Source organism: Rhinopithecus roxellana, chromosome 10, assembly GCF_007565055.1.
Source record: "Rhinopithecus roxellana isolate Shanxi Qingling chromosome 10, ASM756505v1, whole genome shotgun sequence".
Lineage (NCBI taxonomy): Eukaryota > Metazoa > Chordata > Mammalia > Primates > Cercopithecidae > Rhinopithecus > Rhinopithecus roxellana.
Genome location: NC_044558.1, coordinates 55,076,445 through 55,097,541, shown reverse-complemented (window position 1 = coordinate 55,097,541; position 21,097 = coordinate 55,076,445). Strand labels below are relative to the sequence as shown.

The 21,097-nt window shown below is 50.8% G+C and overlaps 1 protein-coding gene across 2 annotated transcripts; it reads left to right on the top strand.

The window, feature by feature from the left end:
* Positions 1 to 3,762: 3,762 nt before the first annotated feature.
* On the top strand, positions 3,763 to 20,875 carry ESYT1 (extended synaptotagmin 1). Of its 2 annotated transcripts, none has more exons than XM_010377812.2 (31): positions 3,763 to 4,420; positions 6,327 to 6,368; positions 6,533 to 6,667; positions 6,782 to 6,855; positions 6,983 to 7,055; positions 7,217 to 7,306; positions 7,491 to 7,546; positions 8,256 to 8,379; positions 8,468 to 8,644; positions 8,766 to 8,848; positions 9,469 to 9,517; positions 9,640 to 9,726; positions 9,833 to 9,925; positions 10,158 to 10,229; positions 10,389 to 10,475; positions 12,928 to 13,077; positions 13,400 to 13,555; positions 13,681 to 13,857; positions 14,017 to 14,099; positions 14,211 to 14,259; positions 14,368 to 14,457; positions 14,589 to 14,684; positions 14,954 to 15,025; positions 15,113 to 15,199; positions 18,480 to 18,620; positions 18,773 to 18,927; positions 19,030 to 19,128; positions 19,217 to 19,348; positions 19,428 to 19,533; positions 19,781 to 19,830; positions 20,026 to 20,875. In XM_010377812.2, exons 1-31 carry the CDS (start codon positions 4,031 to 4,033, stop codon positions 20,063 to 20,065), a joined length of 3,315 nt encoding a protein of 1,104 aa, XP_010376114.1. In that variant the 5' UTR covers positions 3,763 to 4,030; the 3' UTR covers positions 20,066 to 20,875. The 2 variants fall into 2 exon arrangements, with proteins under 2 accessions (XP_010376114.1, XP_030794456.1); XM_030938596.1 differs by having other exon boundaries at positions 10,128 to 10,229.
* The last annotated feature ends 222 nt before the right edge of the window (positions 20,876 to 21,097 follow it).

Genomic DNA, 21,097 nt, shown 5'->3' with positions numbered 1-21,097 from the left:
TTGGTAATGGATTATAAATACAGCAGTCTATGTTCTGCGTTAAGTATAACCACTTAGTAGTGTGTTCTTCTAAATGTAATTTTTAAAGAGGGCCATTGACAAACCAGTGTGGTTTGCTGGAAAAAAGAAAAGGCTGGCAAGAGAAAGCTTCAAATAGAAGTCTACAAATATTTGAAGGGCTGCCCAGTCGAGGAAGGTCCTGTTTGCTACACAGGAAATAAAAAGGGAGTTCTAGAATAATGGCTAACATTTGTTTTTTTGTTTGTTTTTTGTTGTTGTTGTTGTTGTTGTTTTGAGACGGAGTCTCGCTCTATCGCCCAGGCTGGAGTGCAGTGGCGCGATCTCGGCTCACTGCAAGCTCCGCCTCCCAGGTTTACGCCATTCTCCTGCCTCAGCCTTCCGAGTAGCTGGGACTACAGGCTCCCGCCATCTCGCCTGGCTAGTTTTTTGTATTTTTTTGGTAGAGACAGGGTTTCACCATGTAGGCCAGGATGGTCTCGATCTCCTGACCTCGTGATCTACCCGTCTTGGCCTCCCAAAGTGCTGGGATTACAGGCTTGAGACACCGTGCCTGGCCTGTTTGTTTTTTTTTTTTGAGACACAGTCTCACTGTGTCGCCCAGTCTGGAGTGCAGTGGCGCGATCTCCACTCACTGCAAGCTCCACCTCCACGGTCCATGCCATTCTGCCTCAGCCTCCCAAGTAGCTGGGACTACAGGTGCCCGCCACCACGCCTGGCTAATTTTTTTTTTTTTTTTTTTGTATTTTTAGTAGAGACGGGGTTTCACCGTGTTAGCCAGGATGGTCTCGATCTCCTGACCTCATGATCCGCCCGCCTCGGCCTCCCAAAGTGCTGGGATTACAAGTGTGAGCCACCGCACCCGGCCAGCTAACATTCGTTGACTGCTTCATGTAAGCCAAGGCTCTGTGCCAGGCACTTTACATGCAACATCTCACTGACACAAGGGGTGCACCCATTTTACTATTATTGTACTATTATTGTACCCTTTTTACAGAGGAGAAAGCAGGCTTAAAAAGTAACCTGCCCAGGGTTCTGCAAGTAAGGAATGGGGCTAGGAATCTATTCAGGCAGTCTGACTCCAGACTTGACATAAGAAAGTTCTAATGATATAGCCATCCAACAAAGGGATCATTACCTGGCAGTTTTTTTGTTTGTTTTTTGAGACGGAGTATCATTCTTGCCCAGGCTGGAGTGTAGTGGCGTGATCTCAGCTCACTGCAACCTCCACCTCTTGGGTTCAAGTGATTCTCCTGCCTCAGCCTCCCAAGTAGAGTATCTGGGATTACAAGGTGTCTGCCACCATGCTTGGCTAATTTTTGTATTTTCAGTAGAGGAGGTTTTGCCATGTTGGCCAGGCTGGTCTTGAACTCCTGACATCAGGTGATCCGCCTGCCTTGGCCTCCCGAAGTGCTGGGATTACAGGGTGAGCCACTGCGCCTGGCTTGGCAGTAACTTCTGAGGAATAAAGAATACAGAAGGAATTTCCTCAAATCTTGTTGCCCTTCCCATCTTTGTGAGCTGAGATCAGAGTACGGTATCTCTCCCTCTGCCTCTTGGAGGCGATTATGGTTTACATATTAATGCAGATTGCAACTCCAGGAAGTTTATTCTCTCTCCTCCTGTAGGCCTCATGCTGTAAGACACTTCCTCTAGGCCGGGCGCGGTGGCTCAAGCCTGTAATCCCAGCACTTTGGGAAGCCGAGACGGGTGGATCACGAGGTCAGGAGATCGAGACCATCCTGGCTAACACGGTGAAACCCCGTCTCTACTAAAAAATGCAAAAAAAAAAAACTAGCCAGGCGAGGTGGCGGGCGCCTGTTGGCCCAGCTACTCCGGAGGCTGAGGCAGGAGAATGGCGTAAACCCGGGAGGCGGAGCTTGCAGTGAGCCGAGATCTGGCCACTGCACTGCAGCCTGGGCGACAGAGCAAGACTCCGTCTCAAAAAAAAAAAAAAAGACACTTCCTCTAACAAATGGCCATCCCGCCATCCCTTCCTGTTGTCCACTTACTGCTTATCACCACCAGGTGGCACCTGGGCAGCAGAATTGTCAGTGGGCGGGGACACACCCTGTTTACTTGTGTTGGTAACTAACTGCATTGCAGCTGCTGATCCGGTGGCTCCTGGGCCCCAGCCGGGACAAGACCTTCCTGAGGATGAAGTTTTATCCCCTATATAATTTCTGATGATCTGGATGAGGTTAGGAAGGGAGAAGTTTGGAAAGGAACATCCATAGGTCATCCTTTCCATTCGCCCATCCTCAGGAACCTCCTCCCCTACTCCAGTGCTTGGCAAATTTCAGTTTATAGAGAGGTTTCTCTCTCAGGAGTTTCATCCATGTTCCTGCTGTAGTTCTGCTTTATCAGTTGGTGAGCAGATCACTCATAATTCCTCCAAGTTCCTTGTTTCCTTTTCTACCTGCTCACCTCTGGGAATACGGAGGATGTAGGAGAGAGAATATTGTTTCTTAAATAGTTCTGCAAACTGAATGAAGCAGTTGAGATACTACTGGCCCTAGGGAAGCAGAGAAAAGGAAGTGAAAAAATTTAAGTGATAGAGGCTGGGCAGGGACAGGTTTTAAGCAGCTTTGGTAAACACAGGCTGATGAAATCTATGCCCTGCAGAACCAGATAAAATTTATCAGCTGCAGGCCTCATCCTGTAAGACACTTCCTCTAAGAAATGGCTAGTTTCTCCCCAATGATCAACCCCAGTTCTGCTGCTGCATCTGACAGATTTACATAATATGCCCCATATATACTGCATAAAAAGGTAATCATCTTATGACCAACACTTCCGTCATCAACGTCCACTTAGCCTAGTACCTAGATCCCAGGACAACACTCTACCTCTAAGGCCAGTTAACTAGTAACAATAGTCATCGGTGTACCCTGCACTTTTTCCTTCCTAAACCTACACAGTACACTGTGGGACTGCATTAGTTCCGTACCTGACTGGCAAACCTTCCTTCTAACTCAGGCAAATGTGAAAGGGAATTGTCTTTCCCTCACTCTTGATCCCTCATTTTAGTGTCCTAGAAGTTCCTCAGGGTCAGAAAATTCTTGGAAAATGTAATAATTTGCGCTGCCTCCCTCCCTTTTGGAGCCAACTAGTCTTACACCCATCCTCTATGATAGAGATGACTTATTAACTCTTGGAAATTTCCAAAAAGAAATAAAGCCTCACTTTCTATTCACTCCTCTGCTTTTTTCCCCACTTTCCCTGAAGGCTGGATTATCTCAACTCTATAATTCTCTGACTCTCCAGTTTTCTCCAGGGTCAGTCGTTACACCACACAAACAAGGTAGGGGATTGGGGACAGGATAGACAGGGTCAATCTTCAAACACTTTCATTCCAAATACGATCGTATCCTTTCCTTTTGTAAAGGCAGGCAGGAAAAAGCTGAAGGATAAGGAATGTGCTTAGAGTATGAAAACTAAAAGTCGGCAAAAGAATATATACATATCCCAGACCAAATCCTGTCAAACTGTCCGAATGAGTGGAGGGAAATCCTGACGCTCCACAACCCCTCAGCTTCGCAACTTGGGCTTTCTCCAAAACCAAGAAATTGGCGGTGCGGCTCTGCATGACGTCATACCACAGGCACTCCAATCCCACGTGGGGGAGCTCTTGGTCCCGCCTCTCCTGGAATGGTGCACCACGCCTTCTCCTCTTTATTACCAATCGAATGCCGCCCCTGAGCCCCTTTCTTCCTTTTCCCGCCATCCCAGACCTCCCATCTTGGCCTTCGGGCCCAATCAGGGAGGCCCTACCTATCCGAAACCCGGGGCCTTCCCCGCGGAAGAGGGGAGGAGTTTCAACCTTTTAACCCCGCCTTGGTCTGTGCAGCGCGGACCAACCCAAATCGCCAGAAAGGAGGGGCGTGGCTTGAAGTCCCCCTCCTCCATCCCGGGGATCACGTTTTGCCACTGGCGGGGGGGAGCTGATCGCAGGACTAGGCAACCTCTATCCAGTCCCTGGGTCGGGCGGATCCTCCCAAGAGGTGGCACAATGGAGCGATCTCCAGGAGAGGGCCCCAGCCCCAGCCCCATGGACCAGCCTTCTGCTCCCTCCGACCCCACTGACCAGCCCCCCGCTGCTCACGCAAAGCTAGACCCAGGTTCTGGGGGCCAACCTGCTGGCCCTGGCGCGGCGGGTGAGGCCCTGGCGGTGCTGACTTCGTTCGGGAGGCGGTTGCTGGTGCTGATACCGGTGTATTTGGCCGGGGCAGTGGGACTCAGCGTGGGTTTCGTGCTCTTCGGCCTCGCTCTCTACCTGGGCTGGCGCCGGGTCCGCGACGAGAAAGAACGGAGCCTTCGAGCCGCGAGGCAGCTACTGGACGACGAGGAGCAGCTCACGGCGAAAACTCTTTATATGAGTCATCGAGAGCTACCTGCCTGGGTGAGCGACCACCCTCGGTCCTCTGTGCAGCATAGCCCCCTTCCACTCCTTCCGTCTGGGGCTTTTCCTCCTTGTGCCTAGAGTCAGCTCCCCGCCTTGGGACAGTGGGCCCCAGACTTTCCCCTCTCTCCCCGCTAGCCGCCTGCCTGCTGGACGCGCCACTCTTGGGACCGACTGCTGACTCTCCCCACCCACCCTTTCCCACGCCCAGACTGGATCCTTCCACAGAATCAGGACTTCTTCCTCTACTCTTGGGCAACAGCAGTCATAACATCTGGGGACCCCGTCTCAGCCGAAGCTCTCCCTCCTAGCCAAGCCATCTTCAACGCCCCTCTTGCTTTTGGTGCCACTCGCGCCTTTGCTGCTCCTGGAAATCCTGGTCCCGTTACCTCTCAAAGGTTTCCCTAGTCTTTGCTATGCTCCTCGAGACTTTTTACCTACTTAAGGCCTTATGGTTCTCTCTTTTCTCGCTTTTATCCCCGGTTACCCGCTGGAACCCAGCCCCGGCCCCTGGACGACCCTCGGGCAGCCACCTTCAGGCCTCCAGCCGCCAGGCTGCAGCGCGGCAGAGGCGGCTGCTGGAGGGAGGGCGGGGTACGGGAGGAGGTGGTGCGGCTGCTGCAGTGCCCGCGGCCCATACTCCCCCCCACCCCCTCGGCCGGCCACACCCGTTTCCGGACTGTGGGCTGCGCTTGTTCCGTTGGGGCAGAGACCCTTATTTCTGCGGCGGCCGAGTCTGCTGTGCTGAGGCGGATGCCTTCTCTTTAGCCTTGCAGAGGCAAAGCCCGTTACCCGGCCCCTCCCAGCAGAGGTGCCAGTCTAGGGGGAGAATGGTAGCAGAGAGGAGTCAAAATTGACACTAGGCAGACACAGCCAAGCTTTCCAGGCCCAGGACTGGAAAGGGGAGGAGAAAGAGGGTGAAATGGCCCTAGGGGACCTGTAGCCTAGGCAGCAAGTGTTTGTCTCCTCCTCGTCATCATGGAAACCAATCTACCCGCAATACAAAGCACAGGTGTTCTTTCCCTTAAAAGGAGTCACACAGAGAAAGATAGAGAAAAAAAAACAAAACAAAAAAAAAAACACGCACCCCCCCCCCAAAAAAAAAACCCACAAAGCCAGGCCGAATTAGGTCTTCTGGCCCCTCCCTGACTCAAGGAAGGACTTGCTTCCCCCTTCACCTTCCTGCTCTAGAAGCCCCGTCTGAGGGGAGTTGAGAAGGCAGGACTTTTCTGTTTTCTTTTTTTTTTTTTGAGACAGAGTCTCTTACTCTGTTGCCAGGCTGGAATGCAGTGGCCCGAACTTGGCTCACTGCAACTTCTGCCTCCCGGGTTCAAGAGATTCTCCTGCCTCAGCCTCCTGGGTAGCTGGGACTACAGGCATGCACCACCATTCCCAGCTAATTTTGTATTTTTTGTAGAGACGGGGTTTCACCATGCTGGTCAGGCTGGTGTCGAACTCCTGACCTCATGATCCACCGGCCTCGGCCTCCCAAAGTGCTGAGATTACAGATGTGAGCTACCGCGGTCAGCCTGGAACCAGGACTTTTTAAATCCCAGGATTCCCTGAAACTTTGATTTGACTGGGCCTCCCCCTCCAGAAAGAATGTGCCCTCCTCCTCCTCCTGCTCCTCTCTCTCTCAGCAGCTGTCATTTCACCATGTCCCTGAGCTACCCACAGGGTAACAATGTGACCTCTACCCTGTCAGCTCCCCTTATTAGAGAGATCTCAGCCCCCAAATTCTGTGAGGAATGAACCTTTGGGATATCCCAGCCCCTCATCCACCCCAAGTATGAGGAGTCTGTCACACTTACACACTCCCTCTCCTCTGCGGCATACCACCAGCATCTTAGTAGGAAACCAGAGGCGAGGGTGTGCACGTCACTGTCTCTGCCTTCCCCACCTCCAGGTCAGCTTCCCAGACGTGGAAAAGGCTGAATGGCTCAATAAGGTGAGGATTGATTTGATTTTTAGTCTTCGTGAGGGGAGAATGGGAATTTGTTTCTTCTTGCCAGACCCACCCGCATCCCTCAGTGCTCTCCGTGGGGATTCTGAAGGAACTTGCCTTGAGAGGGAAGACTGGGTTCTCCTCTGACCATCTCTCTTTCCTCCCAGATTGTGGCCCAGGTCTGGCCCTTCCTGGGCCAGTATATGGAGAAACTTCTGGCCGAGACTGTGGCTCCGGCTGTTAGGGGATCTAACCCTCATCTGCAAACATTTACATTTACACGAGTGGAACTGGGTGAAAAGGTATGTGTGGAGGAGGAAAAGTGAGGAGGTGGGATAGGGAGGGTGAGTGACCCGGAGTAGACTGAGGTACTTCTCCCTTTCCCTCCCCTGTCTCAGTACTTTCTCTCTTCCTAGCCATTGCGCATCATTGGAGTCAAGGTTCACCCAGGTCAGAGAAAAGAGCAGATCCTGCTGGACTTGAACATCAGGTAATACCACTCACCACTGCTGCTTCCCCTTCAATGTGTCCTGGTCAGTCCAGGCTACTTCACTCCCCCTCCCCGCAACTTCAGCCAAGGACTAACCCTCTTGGTTCTCTTCTTTACCAATCCCCAGCTATGTAGGTGATGTGCAGATTGATGTAGAAGTGAAGAAATATTTCTGCAAAGCAGGAGTCAAGGGCATGCAGGTAGGCCATATGTCAGGGGCCCACATAATAGGGAATGTTTGTCCTACGTTTCATGGGATATGGGGAACTGTGAGGTTGGAAAGACCAAGGCTGAGAAAGTCTGGGAGGACAGAAGAGGGACTTTTCTGGGGAAAGGCTTTGATTTTCTCTTCTTGCCTCAGCTACATGGTGTCTTGCGGGTGATTCTGGAGCCACTCATTGGGGACCTTCCCATTGTGGGGGCTGTGTCGATGTTCTTCATCCGACGCCCGGTAAGGGAAAACAATGAAGGGGTATGGGGAAGCAGGGGAAGCAGAGAGGACTGGGAGGATGAGGGCAGCCAGCGATGCGGAATGAGAAGGGAATTGACAAGAAGGCCGAGGGGTTCTGGCAACTGTTGGATGGGTATGACCACACCCCATAGGATCTGTCCTGACCCCTGCTCTTTCCCTGCAGACCCTAGACATCAACTGGACAGGGATGACCAACCTGCTGGATATCCCAGGACTTAGGTATCAAGGACTTACTGAGCACCTGCTGAGTGTTCCAGCGCTGGGTTAGGGGTTTAAGGGACACAGAGCAAAGATGCTGCTTGTGTCCTCTAGGAGCCTCAACTTCAGTTGGGGAGCGAAGACAAAAACCCCTGGAAAGTTTGATACTGTGATTTTTCTTCGGGTTGAGGGAGCAGGTAGGGAATGAAGAGGGCTGAAGGCTGCAAAAGGCAATGGGGATGGCAGTGAGGAAGGGAGAGAGCAGTAGGTGGGGAATTAGGGTAGAAGGGTAGCACAAAAGATTTTTACAAAAGGACTTTCTTTTTTTTTTTTTTTTTTTTTTGAGACGGAGTCTCGCTCTGTCGCCCAGGCTGGAGTGCAGTGGCCGGATCTCAGCTCACTGCAAGCTCCGCCTCCCGGGTTTACGCCATTCTCCTGCCTCAGCCTCCCGAGTAGCTGGGACTACAGGCGCCCAACACCTCGCCCGGCTAGTTTTTTGTATTTTTTTAGTAGAGACGGGGTTTCACCATATTAGCCAGGATGGTCTCGATCTCCTGACCTCGTGATCCGCCCGTCTCACTCTCCCAAAGTGCTGGGATTACAGGCTTGAGCCACCGTGCCCGGCCTCCAAAAGGACTTTCTTACAGCTTTAGGTGTGGGAAACATAGTTGGAGTTAGGCGAAAACTGGAAGTTGAGGCCATACCCATTCCTTTCTACTCCCCCATGCAGCTCTCTCTCTGACACCATGATCATGGACTCCATCGCTGCCTTCCTCGTGTTGCCCAACCGATTACTGGTGCCCCTTGTGCCTGACCTTCAAGATGTGGCTCAGTTGCGTTCCCCTCTGCCCAGGGTATGGCCTTTTCCCCACTAGATAGATCCTTCTCTCAGGAACCCCTTGCTGGGTCCTTAGTTTCTCACCATCTGATTCCTTCCTCCAGGGCATTATTCGAATTCACCTGCTGGCTGCCCGAGGGCTGAGTTCCAAGGACAAATATGTGAAGGGCCTGATTGAGGGCAAGTCAGACCCGTATGCACTTGTGCGTTTAGGTACCCAGACGTTCTGCAGTCGTGTCATTGATGAAGAACTCAACCCACAGTGGGAAGAGACTTACGAGGTGGGAGAGTTGAGCAGCTGTGTGAAACGGGGAAGCCCCAAGAGGCCGTGAGAGAAGACGCTGATTAGATGATGCTCACAGCTGCAGCCCCATGAGACACTCAACCTTCTGTGTTCCCCAGGTGATGGTACACGAGGTCCCAGGGCAGGAGATTGAAGTGGAGGTGTTCGACAAGGATCCAGATAAAGATGACTTTCTGGGCAGGTGAGACTCTGCCTGTTAGGATTCTAAAGCCCATGCTGGCCGGGTGTGGTGGCTCATGCCTATAATCCCAGCACTTTTGGAGACCGAGGCTTGCGGTTCATGAGGTCAGGAGACCAAGACCATCCTGGCTAACACCGTGAAACCCCATCTCTACTAAATATGCAAAAATTAGCCGGGCGAGGTGGCTGGCGCCTGTAGTCCCAGCTACTCGGGAGGCTGAGGCAGGAGAATGGCGGGTGAACCCAGGAGGCAGAGCTTGCAGTGAGCCAAGATCGTGCCACTGCACTCCAGCCTGGGCGGCAGAGTGAGACTCCGTCTCTAAAGAAAAAAAAAATAATAAAAAAAAGTAATAATAATAAAGCCCATGCTACTGAGGTTCTGGAGGTAATTACTCACTTTCTGGGCCGGGAATCATGTATCGTTTTCCTTCCTAACCTCCCCACCCCTAACCCCTACCATGCACACACTCACGCAGGCAGGTGAATATCTCCTGAGAGGAATAAGGGAGTCTGAGATCTGCCAGTCATTTCTCGGTGGGTGAGTGGAGGGCCACTGACCTGCTGCTAATTACAACACTCCCTTTTTCTTCCTTTCACTACCCTCTCCCCTCCCCACCCCAGAATGAAGCTGGATGTAGGGAAGGTGTTACAGGCTGGTGTTCTGGATGATGTAAGTTGGGAGAAGAGGAAGGTGTGGGCTGATCTCACCCTTTGGGCAGACGGTAGTTGCTACATTGGTAGGGAAGTAGTTAAGCAGATATCTGATCTCTATTACATCTCAATTTCTTCTAGTGGTTCCCTCTACAAGGTGGGCAAGGCCAAGTTCACTTGAGGCTAGAATGGCTGTCGCTTTTGTCAGATGCAGAGAAACTGGAGCAGGTACGCCACATGGGAAACAGGAAGCTGGCAGGGGAGAAGTAGGTAGCTGGAAGTGTAGGGGACTTGGAATGGGGACCAAGATCTGACTACTACCACCCCTTCCTAGGTTCTACAGTGGAATCGGGGAGTCTCCTCTCGACCAGAGCCCCCATCAGCTGCCATCTTAGTTGTCTACCTGGATCGGGCCCAGGATCTTCCTGTGAGTTTGGGTGAACAGGAGCCCTGGATGTAGCATTCCCCAACCCTGCCTTGCTGAGGATGCAATTGTCACTGCCTGCTTTGCTCCAGAAGTATCAGCATGTAACACAAGGGTCCCAGGGAGGGGATCAGATCCATTGCAGGGAAAGGATTCTGATGTGATCGCACCTTCCTTCACCAAAACCAAAACCAAATCCCCCAAGATGGTGACCTCTGAATTGTACCCACCACAGCTGAAGAAGGGGAACAAGGAACCCAACCCCATGGTACAACTGTCAATTCAGGATGTGACTCAGGAGAGCAAGGTGAGGGCCAGGACATCATTGTCGGGGGCCAGGTGGGACAGGGAGAGGCCTGTTCTTGGAATGGTTTCCCCTTTGGAATGCCTGTTATGTGCGAGGTTTTCTGGAGAAACAGGAGTGGTGCTGTGGTATACACCCTTAATCCCTCCTCCACATCTCCAGGCTGTCTACAGTACCAACTGCCCAGTGTGGGAGGAAGCATTCCGGTTCTTCCTACAAGACCCTCAAAGCCAGGAGCTTGATGTGCAAGTGAGATAATCACCTCTTCACCCCCTCTTGAATACCCTATTCTGTCTTCCCAGATCAGTACCATTTCTCCTCTCCTTCTTTTCCCTTCATTCCGATTTTTAATCCATCTGCCTAGACTCCCCACCTCCCTGAATATCTCTCCACTGTTCCCCAACTGTTGCTCCAGAATACTTTTTTTTTTTTTTTGAGATGCTGTCTCGCTCTGTTGCCCAGGCTGGAGTGCGATGGTGCGATCTCAGCTCACTGCAACCTCCGCCTCCCGGGTTCAAGCAATTCTCCTGCCTCAGCCTCCCAAGTAGCTGGGATTACAGGCACGCACCACCACGCCCGGCTAGTTTTTGTATTTTTAGTAGAGATGGGATTTCACCGTGTTGGCCAGGCTGGTCTCAAACTCCTGATTTCAGGTGATCCGCCTGCCTCAGCCTCCCAAAGTGCTGGGATTATAGGCGTAAGCCACCGCACCTGGCCTTAGTTCGTATGTACTAGTTCTTGAATGATTTTATATATGTGTGTCTTGTCTATGAAACTGGCCAGTAAGCATTGTGAAAGCAGATACTATGTTTTGTGCTTTTTCTGTGACCTTTAAAATTCTGAATGTTAACAATTTTATTGAGGCATAATTTACATACCATACAATCACTCATTTTAGGTATACAATTCCCAATTATAAAAAATTATTCTGGCCGGGCGCAGTGGTTCATGCCTGTAATCCCAGCACTTTGGGAGGCCGAGGCAGGTGGATCATGAGGTCCGGAGATTGAGACCATCCTGGTTAACACGGTGAAACCCCATCTCTACTAAAAATACAAAAAATTAGCTGGGCGTGGTGTTGGGCGCCTGTAGTCCCAGCTACTCGGGAGGCTGAGGCAGGAGAATGGGGTGAATCCGGGAGGCAGAGCTTGCAATGAGCAGAGATTGCACCACTGCACTGTGCAGCCTGGGTGACAGAGCAAGACTCCGTCTCAAAAAAAAAAAAAAAATTATTCTGAGGCTGGGCACGGTTTCTAAAATGAGTGATTTTATGGTATGTAAATTATGCCTCAATAAAATTGCTAACAGTCAGCATTTTTTTTTTTTTTTTTGAGACAGAGTTTTGCTCTTATTGCCCAGGCTGGAGTGCAATGGCATGATCTCGGCTCACCGCAACCTCCACCTTCTGGGTTCAAGTGATTCTTCTGCCTCAGCCTCCGGAGTAGCTGGGATTACAGGGATGTGCCACCATGCCTGGCTAATTTTTGTGTGTGTTTTTAGTAGAGACGGGGTTTCTCCATGTTGGTCAGATTGGTCTTGAACTCCTGACCTCAGGTGATCTACCCGCCTCAACCTCCCAAAGTGCTTGGATTACAGGCGTGAGCCACCATGCCTGGCCCAACATTCAGCATTTTAAAGGTCATAGAAAAAGCACAAAACGTAGTGTCTGCCTTCATAATGTTTACTGGCCAGTTTCATAGACAAGACACATACATAAAATCATTCAACAAGTACATATGAACCAAGGCCAGGTGCGGTGGCTCATGCCTGTAATCCCAGCACTTTGGGAGGCCAAGGCAGGCGGATCACCTGAGGTCAGGAGTTTGAGACCAGCCTGGTCAGCATGGTGAAACCCCATCTGTACTAAAAATACAAAAATTAGCCAGGCATGGTGGTGCATACCTGTAATCCCAGCTACTTGGGAGGCTGAGGCAGGAGAATCATTTGAACCCGGGAAGTGGAAGTTGTAGTGAGCCGATTTCATGCCACTGCACTCTGGCCTGGGTGACAGAGCAAAACTCTGTCTCAAAAAAAAAAAAAAAAAAAAAGAACAGAAGAACAACAATTACATACGAATTTGTGGGAGTAACATATCCATAGTATAAGACTAAGGAGGGTCAGAGAAAGGGACAGGCTGGAATAACTAGGGAGATTTTGTGAAGCAAGAAGTAGGATTTTAATTGAGTCTTGAAGGATAAGTAGGATTTAAATAGGCAGAGGGAAGAGAATGAGGACTTTCCAAATAGTGGGAGCAGAATGAACAAAGGTGGAAGAGGCCATGGATTGGGCAGAGGACTATAAAAGATGACTCTGGCCGAGGTGGGCGGATTGTCTGAGCTCAGGAGTTTGAGACCAGCCTGGGCAACACGGTGAAACCCCGTCTCTACTAAAAAATACGAAAACTTAGCCGGGCATGACAGCATGCGCCTGTAGTCCCAGCTATTTGGGAGGCTGAGGTGGAAGAATGGGTTGAACCCAGGAGGTCGAAGTTGCAGTGAACCAAGATGGCGCCATTGCACTCCAGGTTTTTTTGAGACTCTGTCTCAAAAAAAAAAAAAAAAAAAAAAAGATGGCCCTGAGTGGAGCAGGAGGTTTGTGATTGGTCCAGAGAAGAATGAAGCTGTAGCCATGTTATCATTTTCACAGTATGCCTTCCTTTCCCCTAATCCCTTCACTATAGTCCTTCCTCCTGTTCCTGTAGGTGAAGGATGATTCCAGAGCCCTGACTTTAGGAGCATTGACACTGCCTCTGGCCCGCCTGCTGACTGCCCCAGAACTCACCCTGGACCAGTGGTTCCAGCTTAGCAGCTCTGGCCCAAACTCCAGACTCTACATTAAACTAGTCATGAGGGTATGGAAACGGAGGAGGTACTGAGGTGTGGGGGAAAGGCCTGTTGATTCTTTGGTATTAAGAGTAAGCAAAGGGAGCCTTCTAAGATTAAATGAGCTAATACATGTAGAAGTGCCAAGCAGGCACAAAAACATATTGATCTGACTGGTGGAAGGAATGGCTTATGAGTTGAGGGGGTGTGGAGGGAAGCCTCTAGAGATGAGCCCAGCCAAGGCAGCACCTAGTTCCCCTGTCACAGCCCCTCCTCTATCCCACCCCACATGCCTTGCCTGCTGGTGGCAAGCTGCACTACTTTGATTTGACATCACACTACCCTTCCCAGATCCTGTACTTGGATTCATCAGAAATACGCTTCCCCACTGTGCCTGGTAGTCCTGGTGCTTGGGACGTGGACAGTGAGAGTCCCCAGAGAGGCAGCAGTGTGGATGCCCCACCTCGACCCTCTCACACTACTCCTGATAGCCAGTTTGGGACTGAGGTGAGTCTATATCTGGAAAGGACTAGGGTCTGTTTGCCCTGCTAAGTGTGCAAAGCCTGTTTCAGGGCAGATTCTGACAGGTCTCTCTCCCTTTGCCATCTGGCACCGCCCTGTCCCTTTTGCAGCATGTGCTTCGAATCCATGTATTAGAGGCCCAGGACCTGATTGCCAAAGACCGTTTCTTGGGGGGACTGGTGAAGGGCAAGTCAGACCCCTATGTCAAACTAAAGCTGGCAGGACGAAGCTTCCGGAGCCATGTTGTTCGGGAAGATCTCAATCCCCGCTGGAATGAGGTTTTTGAGGTCAGAATTGAATGGCTGTGACTCCTGGTTCTGCCCCATTTTTCCCCCAATCCCAAAAGTGGTCCAGAAACCTCTGAGGTTCAGTTGAATGGGGGGTCTGGTCATTTGCAGAGGAAAAGGAGAGAATCCTCTTTCATCTGCACTATTGTCTCCCACTAGGTGATTGTCACATCAGTTCCAGGCCAAGAGCTAGAGGTTGAAGTCTTTGATAAGGACTTGGACAAGGATGATTTTCTGGGCAGGTGAGAGCATAGGAGTCTAGGTGAAAAACAGGCTGGGGCCCTTTAGGCCATGGAGTCTGGCCTCCTTGGTTCTCACCATCTAGCTTTTGTCTTAATCTTTCTCTTCCACAGGTGTAGAGTGAGTCTCACCACAGTCTTAAACAGTGGCTTCCTTGATGAGGTGAGCATGGAATTAGAGTCAACGACCCCTCCTGATCCTGCCCTTGCCTCATTCTCATAGTTCTCCTGTCTGCATATCCCCAAGTCTTCACCCTGCCTACTTCCACAGTGGCTGACCCTGGAGGATGTCCCATCTGGCCGCCTGCACTTGCGCCTGGAGCGTCTCACCCCCCGTCCCACTGCTGCTGAGTTAGAGGAGGTAGGGCAGGAGACTGGAGGAAGGAAGAGACCCAAGATGGGGCAGGATGAACTCTTCTCTTAGTGTTCAGGCCACATGCCAGAACCCAAGGTGTCAGTTACCACTCCCCAGCCCCGTGTGCCCCCCAACAGGTGCTGCAGGTGAATAGTTTGATCCAGACTCAGAAGAGTGCAGAGCTGGCCGCGGCCCTGCTATCCGTCTATATGGAGCGGGCAGAGGACCTGCCGGTGAGATCCCACTCCCCACGCCCCATAACTTCTTGGCCCTTCTTCCACCTCCCTCTGGTTTGGATGCTCCTGGAGCATTTGGAATAGGAAAAATGGCCCCTCTCTTTCTGAGGGTGGTGCACGGGTGGGAAAAATTGTCTGTTCGAGGCCACGGGGTAGTGGCTGCCAAGTAATAATGGTGACATGGCTGCTGGCTGTGGATATAATTTGTGAGGGCAATCTGCCTAACTAGATCCAAATTTAAGACTAACACAGTATTCTCTTTCTAGCTGCGAAAAGGCACCAAGCCCCCCAACCCTTATGCTACTGTCACTGTGGGAGATACTTCTCATAAAACCAAGGTATGAAGAAATGCTGCAGGGTAAAAATGGGAGGGACAAGAGGAATAAGAGTATCAGCCACTGATAATAAGCCCTCATCTCCACCAGACTGTTTCACAAACTTCAGCCCCTGTCTGGGATGAGAGTGCCTCCTTTCTGATCAGGAAACCACACACTGAGAGCCTGGAGTTGCAGGTACTGTAAATTCATTCTTCATATATTTAGCAAATTTCTGCCATGGCCAGGCAGTAAACCAGGCACAGAGCATTCAGAGATGAGATAAAAGATTGACTGGGTTTTTTTTTTTTTTTTTTTTTTTTTTTTTTGAGACGGAGTCTTGCTCCGCCGCCCAGGCTGGAGTGCAGTGGCCGGCTCTCAGCTCACTGCAAGCTCCGCCTCCCGGGTTTACGCCATTCTCCTGTCTCAGCCTCCCGAGTAGCTGGGACTACAGGCGCCCGCCTCGTCGCCCGGCTAGTTTTTTGTATTTTTTAGTAGAGACGGGGTTTCACCGTATTAGCCAGGATGGTCTCGATCTCCTGACCTCATGATCCGCCCGTCTCGGCCTCCCAAAGTGCTGGGATTACAGGCTTGAGCCACAGCGCCCGGCCAGAGACAGAGTCTTGCTGTGTCACCCAGGCTGGAGTGCAGTGGCGCTATCTTGGCTCACTGCAAGCTCCGCCTCCTGGGTTCACGCCATTCTCCTGCCTCAGCCTCCCTAGTAGCTGGGACTACAGGCGCGCGCCACCACACCTGGCTAATGTTTGCATTTTGTTTTAGTAGAGATGGAGTTTCATCATGTTAGCCAGGATGGTCTCAAACTCCTGACCTCAGGTGATCCGCCCACCTCGGCCTCCCAAAGTGCCGGGAATACAGGTGTGAGCCACCGCACCCAGCCAAAAGATTGACTTCTTATCTTTATGGAGCTCACACTCTGTTTTGGGAGAAAAATAACCAGATAAAACTTCCAGAATGATAACTGAGGTAAAAGGGACTGTGGGGAAGAAAGGAAGGGTTCAGGCTGGGGAAAAGCTGGAGATAGAAAGGCATCTTTAGATGACCCCTGAGCTTGAGGGTAGATTCTTTTTTTTTTTTTTTTTTTTTTTTTGATACTAGAGTCTCGCTGTTGTTGCCCAGGCTAGAGTGCAATGGTGCCATCTCAGCTCACTGCAACCTCCGCCTCCCAGGTTTAAGTGGTTCAGGTTCTCCTGATTCAGCCACCCGCGTAGCTGGGATTACACGCACATGCCACCACGCCCAGCCAATTTTTAGTAGAGACAGGGTTTCGCCATGTTGGCCAGGCTGGTCTCGAACTCCTGACCTCAGGTTATCCATCCACGTCAGCCTCCCCAAGTGCTGGGATTACAAGTGTGAGCCACCGCACCTGGCCTTTTTTTTTTTCAGACAGGGTGTTACTCTGTTGCTCAGGCTGGAGTACAGTGGTGCAATCAGGGCTCACTACAGCCTCAACTCCTGGGCTCTAGCAGTCCTCCCAACTCAGCTGGGATAACAGGTGCACACTACCACACCCAGCTAATTTTTGTATTTTTTTGTGGAGATGAGGTTTTGCCATGTCGTCCAGGCTGGTCTCGAACTCCTGGACTCAAGCATTCTGCCCACCTTAGCATCCAAAGTGCTGGGATTACAAGCATGAGAACCGCGCCCCAGCCTAAGGGTAGATTTACCGGTTCTTTTGGACCAAGGAAAGAAGAGCAGGAAAACTCTTTAGGCTGAGAAAAAAAGGAGGAGAGAGAAGGCATATTTATTATAGATCAGAGAGGCAGGTAGAGCAAGATCAGAGGGGCTGTTGAATAATATGCTAGAAATACGGATTTTATCCTAAGGCTTAGAGAAGGCTTTATTTTATTTATTATTTTTTTGAGATGGAGTCTTGCTCTGTTGCCTAGGCTGGAGTACAGTGATACGATCTCAGCTCACTGCACCCTCCACCTCCTGGGTTTAATCGATTCTCCTGCCTCAGTCTCCCAAGTAGATGGGATTATAGGTGCTCGCCACCACACCCAGCTAATTTTTGTATTTTTAATAGAGACGAGGTTTCTCCATGTTGGTCAGGCTGGTCTCTAAATCCTGACCTCAGGTGATCCACCGCCTCGGCCTCCCAGAGTGCTGGAATTACAGGCGTGAGCCACCGCACCCAGCCAGGCAAGCCTTTAATGAGAGGTCACGTGTCCAGATTTGCATTTTGGGAAGATCATGGGGATAAAAGGGTAAAGAATGGACTGGAGAGGGACAACACTGGGGGCAGGGAGATCAGTGAGGAGACTGTTAGAGCAGTCAAAGCAAGAAACGACTAAGGCCTGATGGGATTTGAAGATTGCTGTGATATGGAGCAGGTGGAGGAGCAAGTAGCAGCCTAGACTCTGGGGTTTTTGGCACAGGGTGACTGGATGGATGAGGGTGCTGTTGCTGACTTAGGGAGTGCACAGAGAGGGAATTTTTGAATTTGAGATCTCTGCAGGACATCGAGGAAAGACATGCAGAAAACAAATCTATTGCCCATGAGATGTTCCTCCTTTGCCCTCTTACTGGAATGTCATGAGCAAGCAACCACTTGCAAGGGTAGTCATGGGTGAGATCTCTTAGGCAGTGTGGAGAGTGAGAAGGAGACAAAAGATGGCCATGAGCCATCTTACAGGTGTGGGCCACCTATGCCCGACCGAAATTAATAGAATTTAAAATAATGTAACTTAATGCTAGCAGGGTAGAAAGGAAGTACAAATGAGCTCAATTCTTCATCTTTTATAGCAGGGAATCAATAGATACTACAAGCACATTAGAATTCTGTGAGAACAAAGAAAACAGGACAGTTTTAAAGGTTGTTACATTTGGAATATGGCAATGGGAGTAGGATGGACAGGAAACATTTAGTTCTCTTTTTACTGTTGTTTTCTGTACTCTGTGCAGGTATTACTGGTATAATTTCTGAAAGCTTATGAGGTAAAGATGGTCCACTCTACTCTGGTTAAGAAAGGAAGGACAGGCCAGGCACAGTGGCTCACACCTGTAATCCTAGCACTTTGGGAGGCCGAGGTGTGTGGATCACCTGAGGTCACGAGTTTGAGACCAGCCTGACCAACATGGAGAAACCCCAGCTCTACTAAAAATAAAAAATTGACTGGGCATGGTGGCAGGTGCCTGTAATCCCAGCTGCTCAGGAGACTGAGGCAGGAGAATCGTTTGAACCCGGAAGGCGGAGGTTGTGGTGAGACCAGATGGCGCCACTGCACTCCATCCTGGACAACAAGAGCAAAACTCCGTCTCAAAAAAAAAAAAAAAAAAAAAAAAAAAAAGGCAGGAAGGACAGAGGGACTAGCAACTGTTACCATGGCTTCCCTGCCTTTCTCAAAGGGCAATCTCGCCAAACCACCTATGAATGCAAGCGTTTGGACCTTTACCACCAGGATTAACTCATTTGTGGATGTATTCGCCTCCTGATCATGGTCCTGTTGCCCCACAGGTTCGGGGTGAGGGCACTGGCCTGCTGGGCTCATTATCCCTGCCCCTCTCAGAGCTCCTCGTGGCTGACCAGCTCTGCTTGGACCGCTGGTTTACACTCAGCAGTGGTCAGGGGCAGGTGCTACTGAGAGCACAACTAGGGGTGAGTGACAGGAGATGGTGGGCAGGATGAGAGGGAGGAGGGGAGGGCCTTCACAGCTGAGGGACACCCAGGAGGGTGGGAACAGAGGGCTGTGTCCTTAGACTGAGGGAACTGAGAGAACTCTGCCTAGCTCACAGCTTTCTTGCCCCTAGATCCTGGTGTCCCAGCACTCAGGAGTGGAAGCTCATAGCCACAGCTACAGCCACAGCTCCTCATCCCTGAGTGAAGAACCAGAGCTCTGGGGGGGACCCCCTCACATCACCTCCTCAGCCCCAGAGCTCCGGCAGCGCCTAACACATGTTGACAGGTAAAGGGCTGGTACAGGAAGGTGGGATGCAGTCAGAAGTAAAAAGTATTACAGGTTCACTAGGCTCTAGCTTTTCCCAGACCTACTGATATTTCTCCACAGTCCCCTTGAAGCTCCAGCCGGGCCTCTGGGCCAGGTGAAACTGACTGTGTGGTACTATAGTGAAGAACGAAAGCTGGTCAGCATTGTTCATGGTTGCCGGTGAGACCCCATCCCTTCCCTCCCATCCTCCAGGTCGCCTCCATCCCTGCCCTCAGGTTACCGTATCACCTACATCCTCCTGTTGTAGGGCCCTTCGACAGAATGGACGCGATCCTCCTGATCCCTATGTGTCACTGTTGCTGCTGCCAGACAAGAACCGAGGCACCAAGAGGAAGACCTCACAGAAGAAGAGGACCCTGAGTCCTGAATTTAATGAACGGTCAGTCAGTGGGCATTCAGGTGGAGAGATGGCAGGCTTGGAAAGGACTCCTGGCCCCTAACACCTAGTCCTACCCCAGGTTTGAGTGGGAACTCCCCCTGGATGAGGCCCTGAGACGAAAGCTGGATGTCTCTGTCAAGTCTAATTCCTCCTTCATGTCAAGAGAGCGTGAGCTGCTGGGGAAGGTAAGAGGGCAGGATGGCAGGGCAGAGGTGAGGGCTGGAAGCTGCTGGTACCAAGGTTATAGTCCCTGTGAGAAAGGAAGTACCCCAGGTGATCCTTTAGAGGTGACTGTCACCTCTGCAATGGTTTGGGACGAGTATGTGATGAAGGAATAAGGTCTTTGGAGATTTCAAAACGGCATCATCAGAATGAGATCCTGTCTCAAAAAATAAAAAAATAACATCTTTCCCCCACCATCCTCCAACACAGGTGCAGTTGGACCTAGCTGAGACAGACCTTTCCCAGGGTGTAGCCCAGTGGTGAGTGTCTGCGTGGGTGGGGGTGGTCTGGATATTTCAGTGGGAGAAATTCCAATCATAGGAAAGGAAAAAAAGATACAATCTGAGCAGAGAACCATTGATTCTATGAAGTGGAGAAGCCCTTGGATCGTGTCTCATTTATAAATAAGACGACACAAGAGTCATCTTTCTACATGAGCCCTCTCGTTTTCACAGGTATGACCTGATGGATGACAAGGACAAGGGCAGCTCCTAGGAGCTGGCGAGTCCCAGCCTGACTCTGCTCTGTCTTCCTGCCTTCGTCTCGCTCTGTCACCGCCTCAATGTGATGAGCCTAAAGCTAGGGTCCAAGGGCAGAGCCTGTGCCCTTCAGCCCTTTCACCTAACAGGCCCATATTCGGGCCTTTGACCAAAGAGAAGAACCGTATGTTCCCTTTACTGCACGGCCTTTATCCTTCTGGGCCCCTGGGGTGGGGACCTGAGCTGGCTGTTTCCTGCTCTGCCTGCACATTGTTCTCCCTTCCTCCCAACTCCTCAGGGCCTCCAGTATCTGTGCCTGGCCACTGGCAGCACTAGCAGTGGTATTAGCTTATGCCAAATACAGCTTTGAAAGGATCTTTGTTTCTTTAACTAGATGGTCACCTTCCTCCCTACCACACATGGGTGGGAAGGTGGACAGGCTAACCTCTCCAGCTGTGAGCCTCTTAGACTACTGCATGTAGCAAATGTTCAGCAGCTCAGGCCCCCATGTCCAGTTCTGTCCCCATTCTTCTCAACCCTGTCCTGAAAATTCTACTGCTTTGATGGCTGGGGCCAGTCTCTTGTCACTTTGGAAGCTGGGGACACTTGGATTCTACCCAAGCCTCCAAGTAGTGGCATATCAGTTTTGGAGCGCCTAGCTGGTGATACACAGAGGGCTTTGGAGGACTTGGGACAGCTGGGCCAATTTTTTTGCCCAAGTGCCTAGGCTGCTAACTCACTGACTAGAACTGAATCTGGTACTCTTTAGTTTTGCACCAACTCTGCCAAGCCACTGTATCTTACATTAAACATCCTACTCAAACCAGCTGTGGTTCTTTTCCTTAAAGATAGGGAATCAATCTACGCATCTGATGTTTATTCCAACTGTCAAAAGCCTTTATCCTATTTGTGAATCGTGTCAGTTTAATTAATGGTCAAAGCCTACTAAGGTTGCAGCCACCAAGAATGTTGAGGATGGTCACGAGACCTGTGTAAAGTAGCTGCTGTTGCATTTCAGGTGAGACTCATTTCCAGTCACAGTGATGAA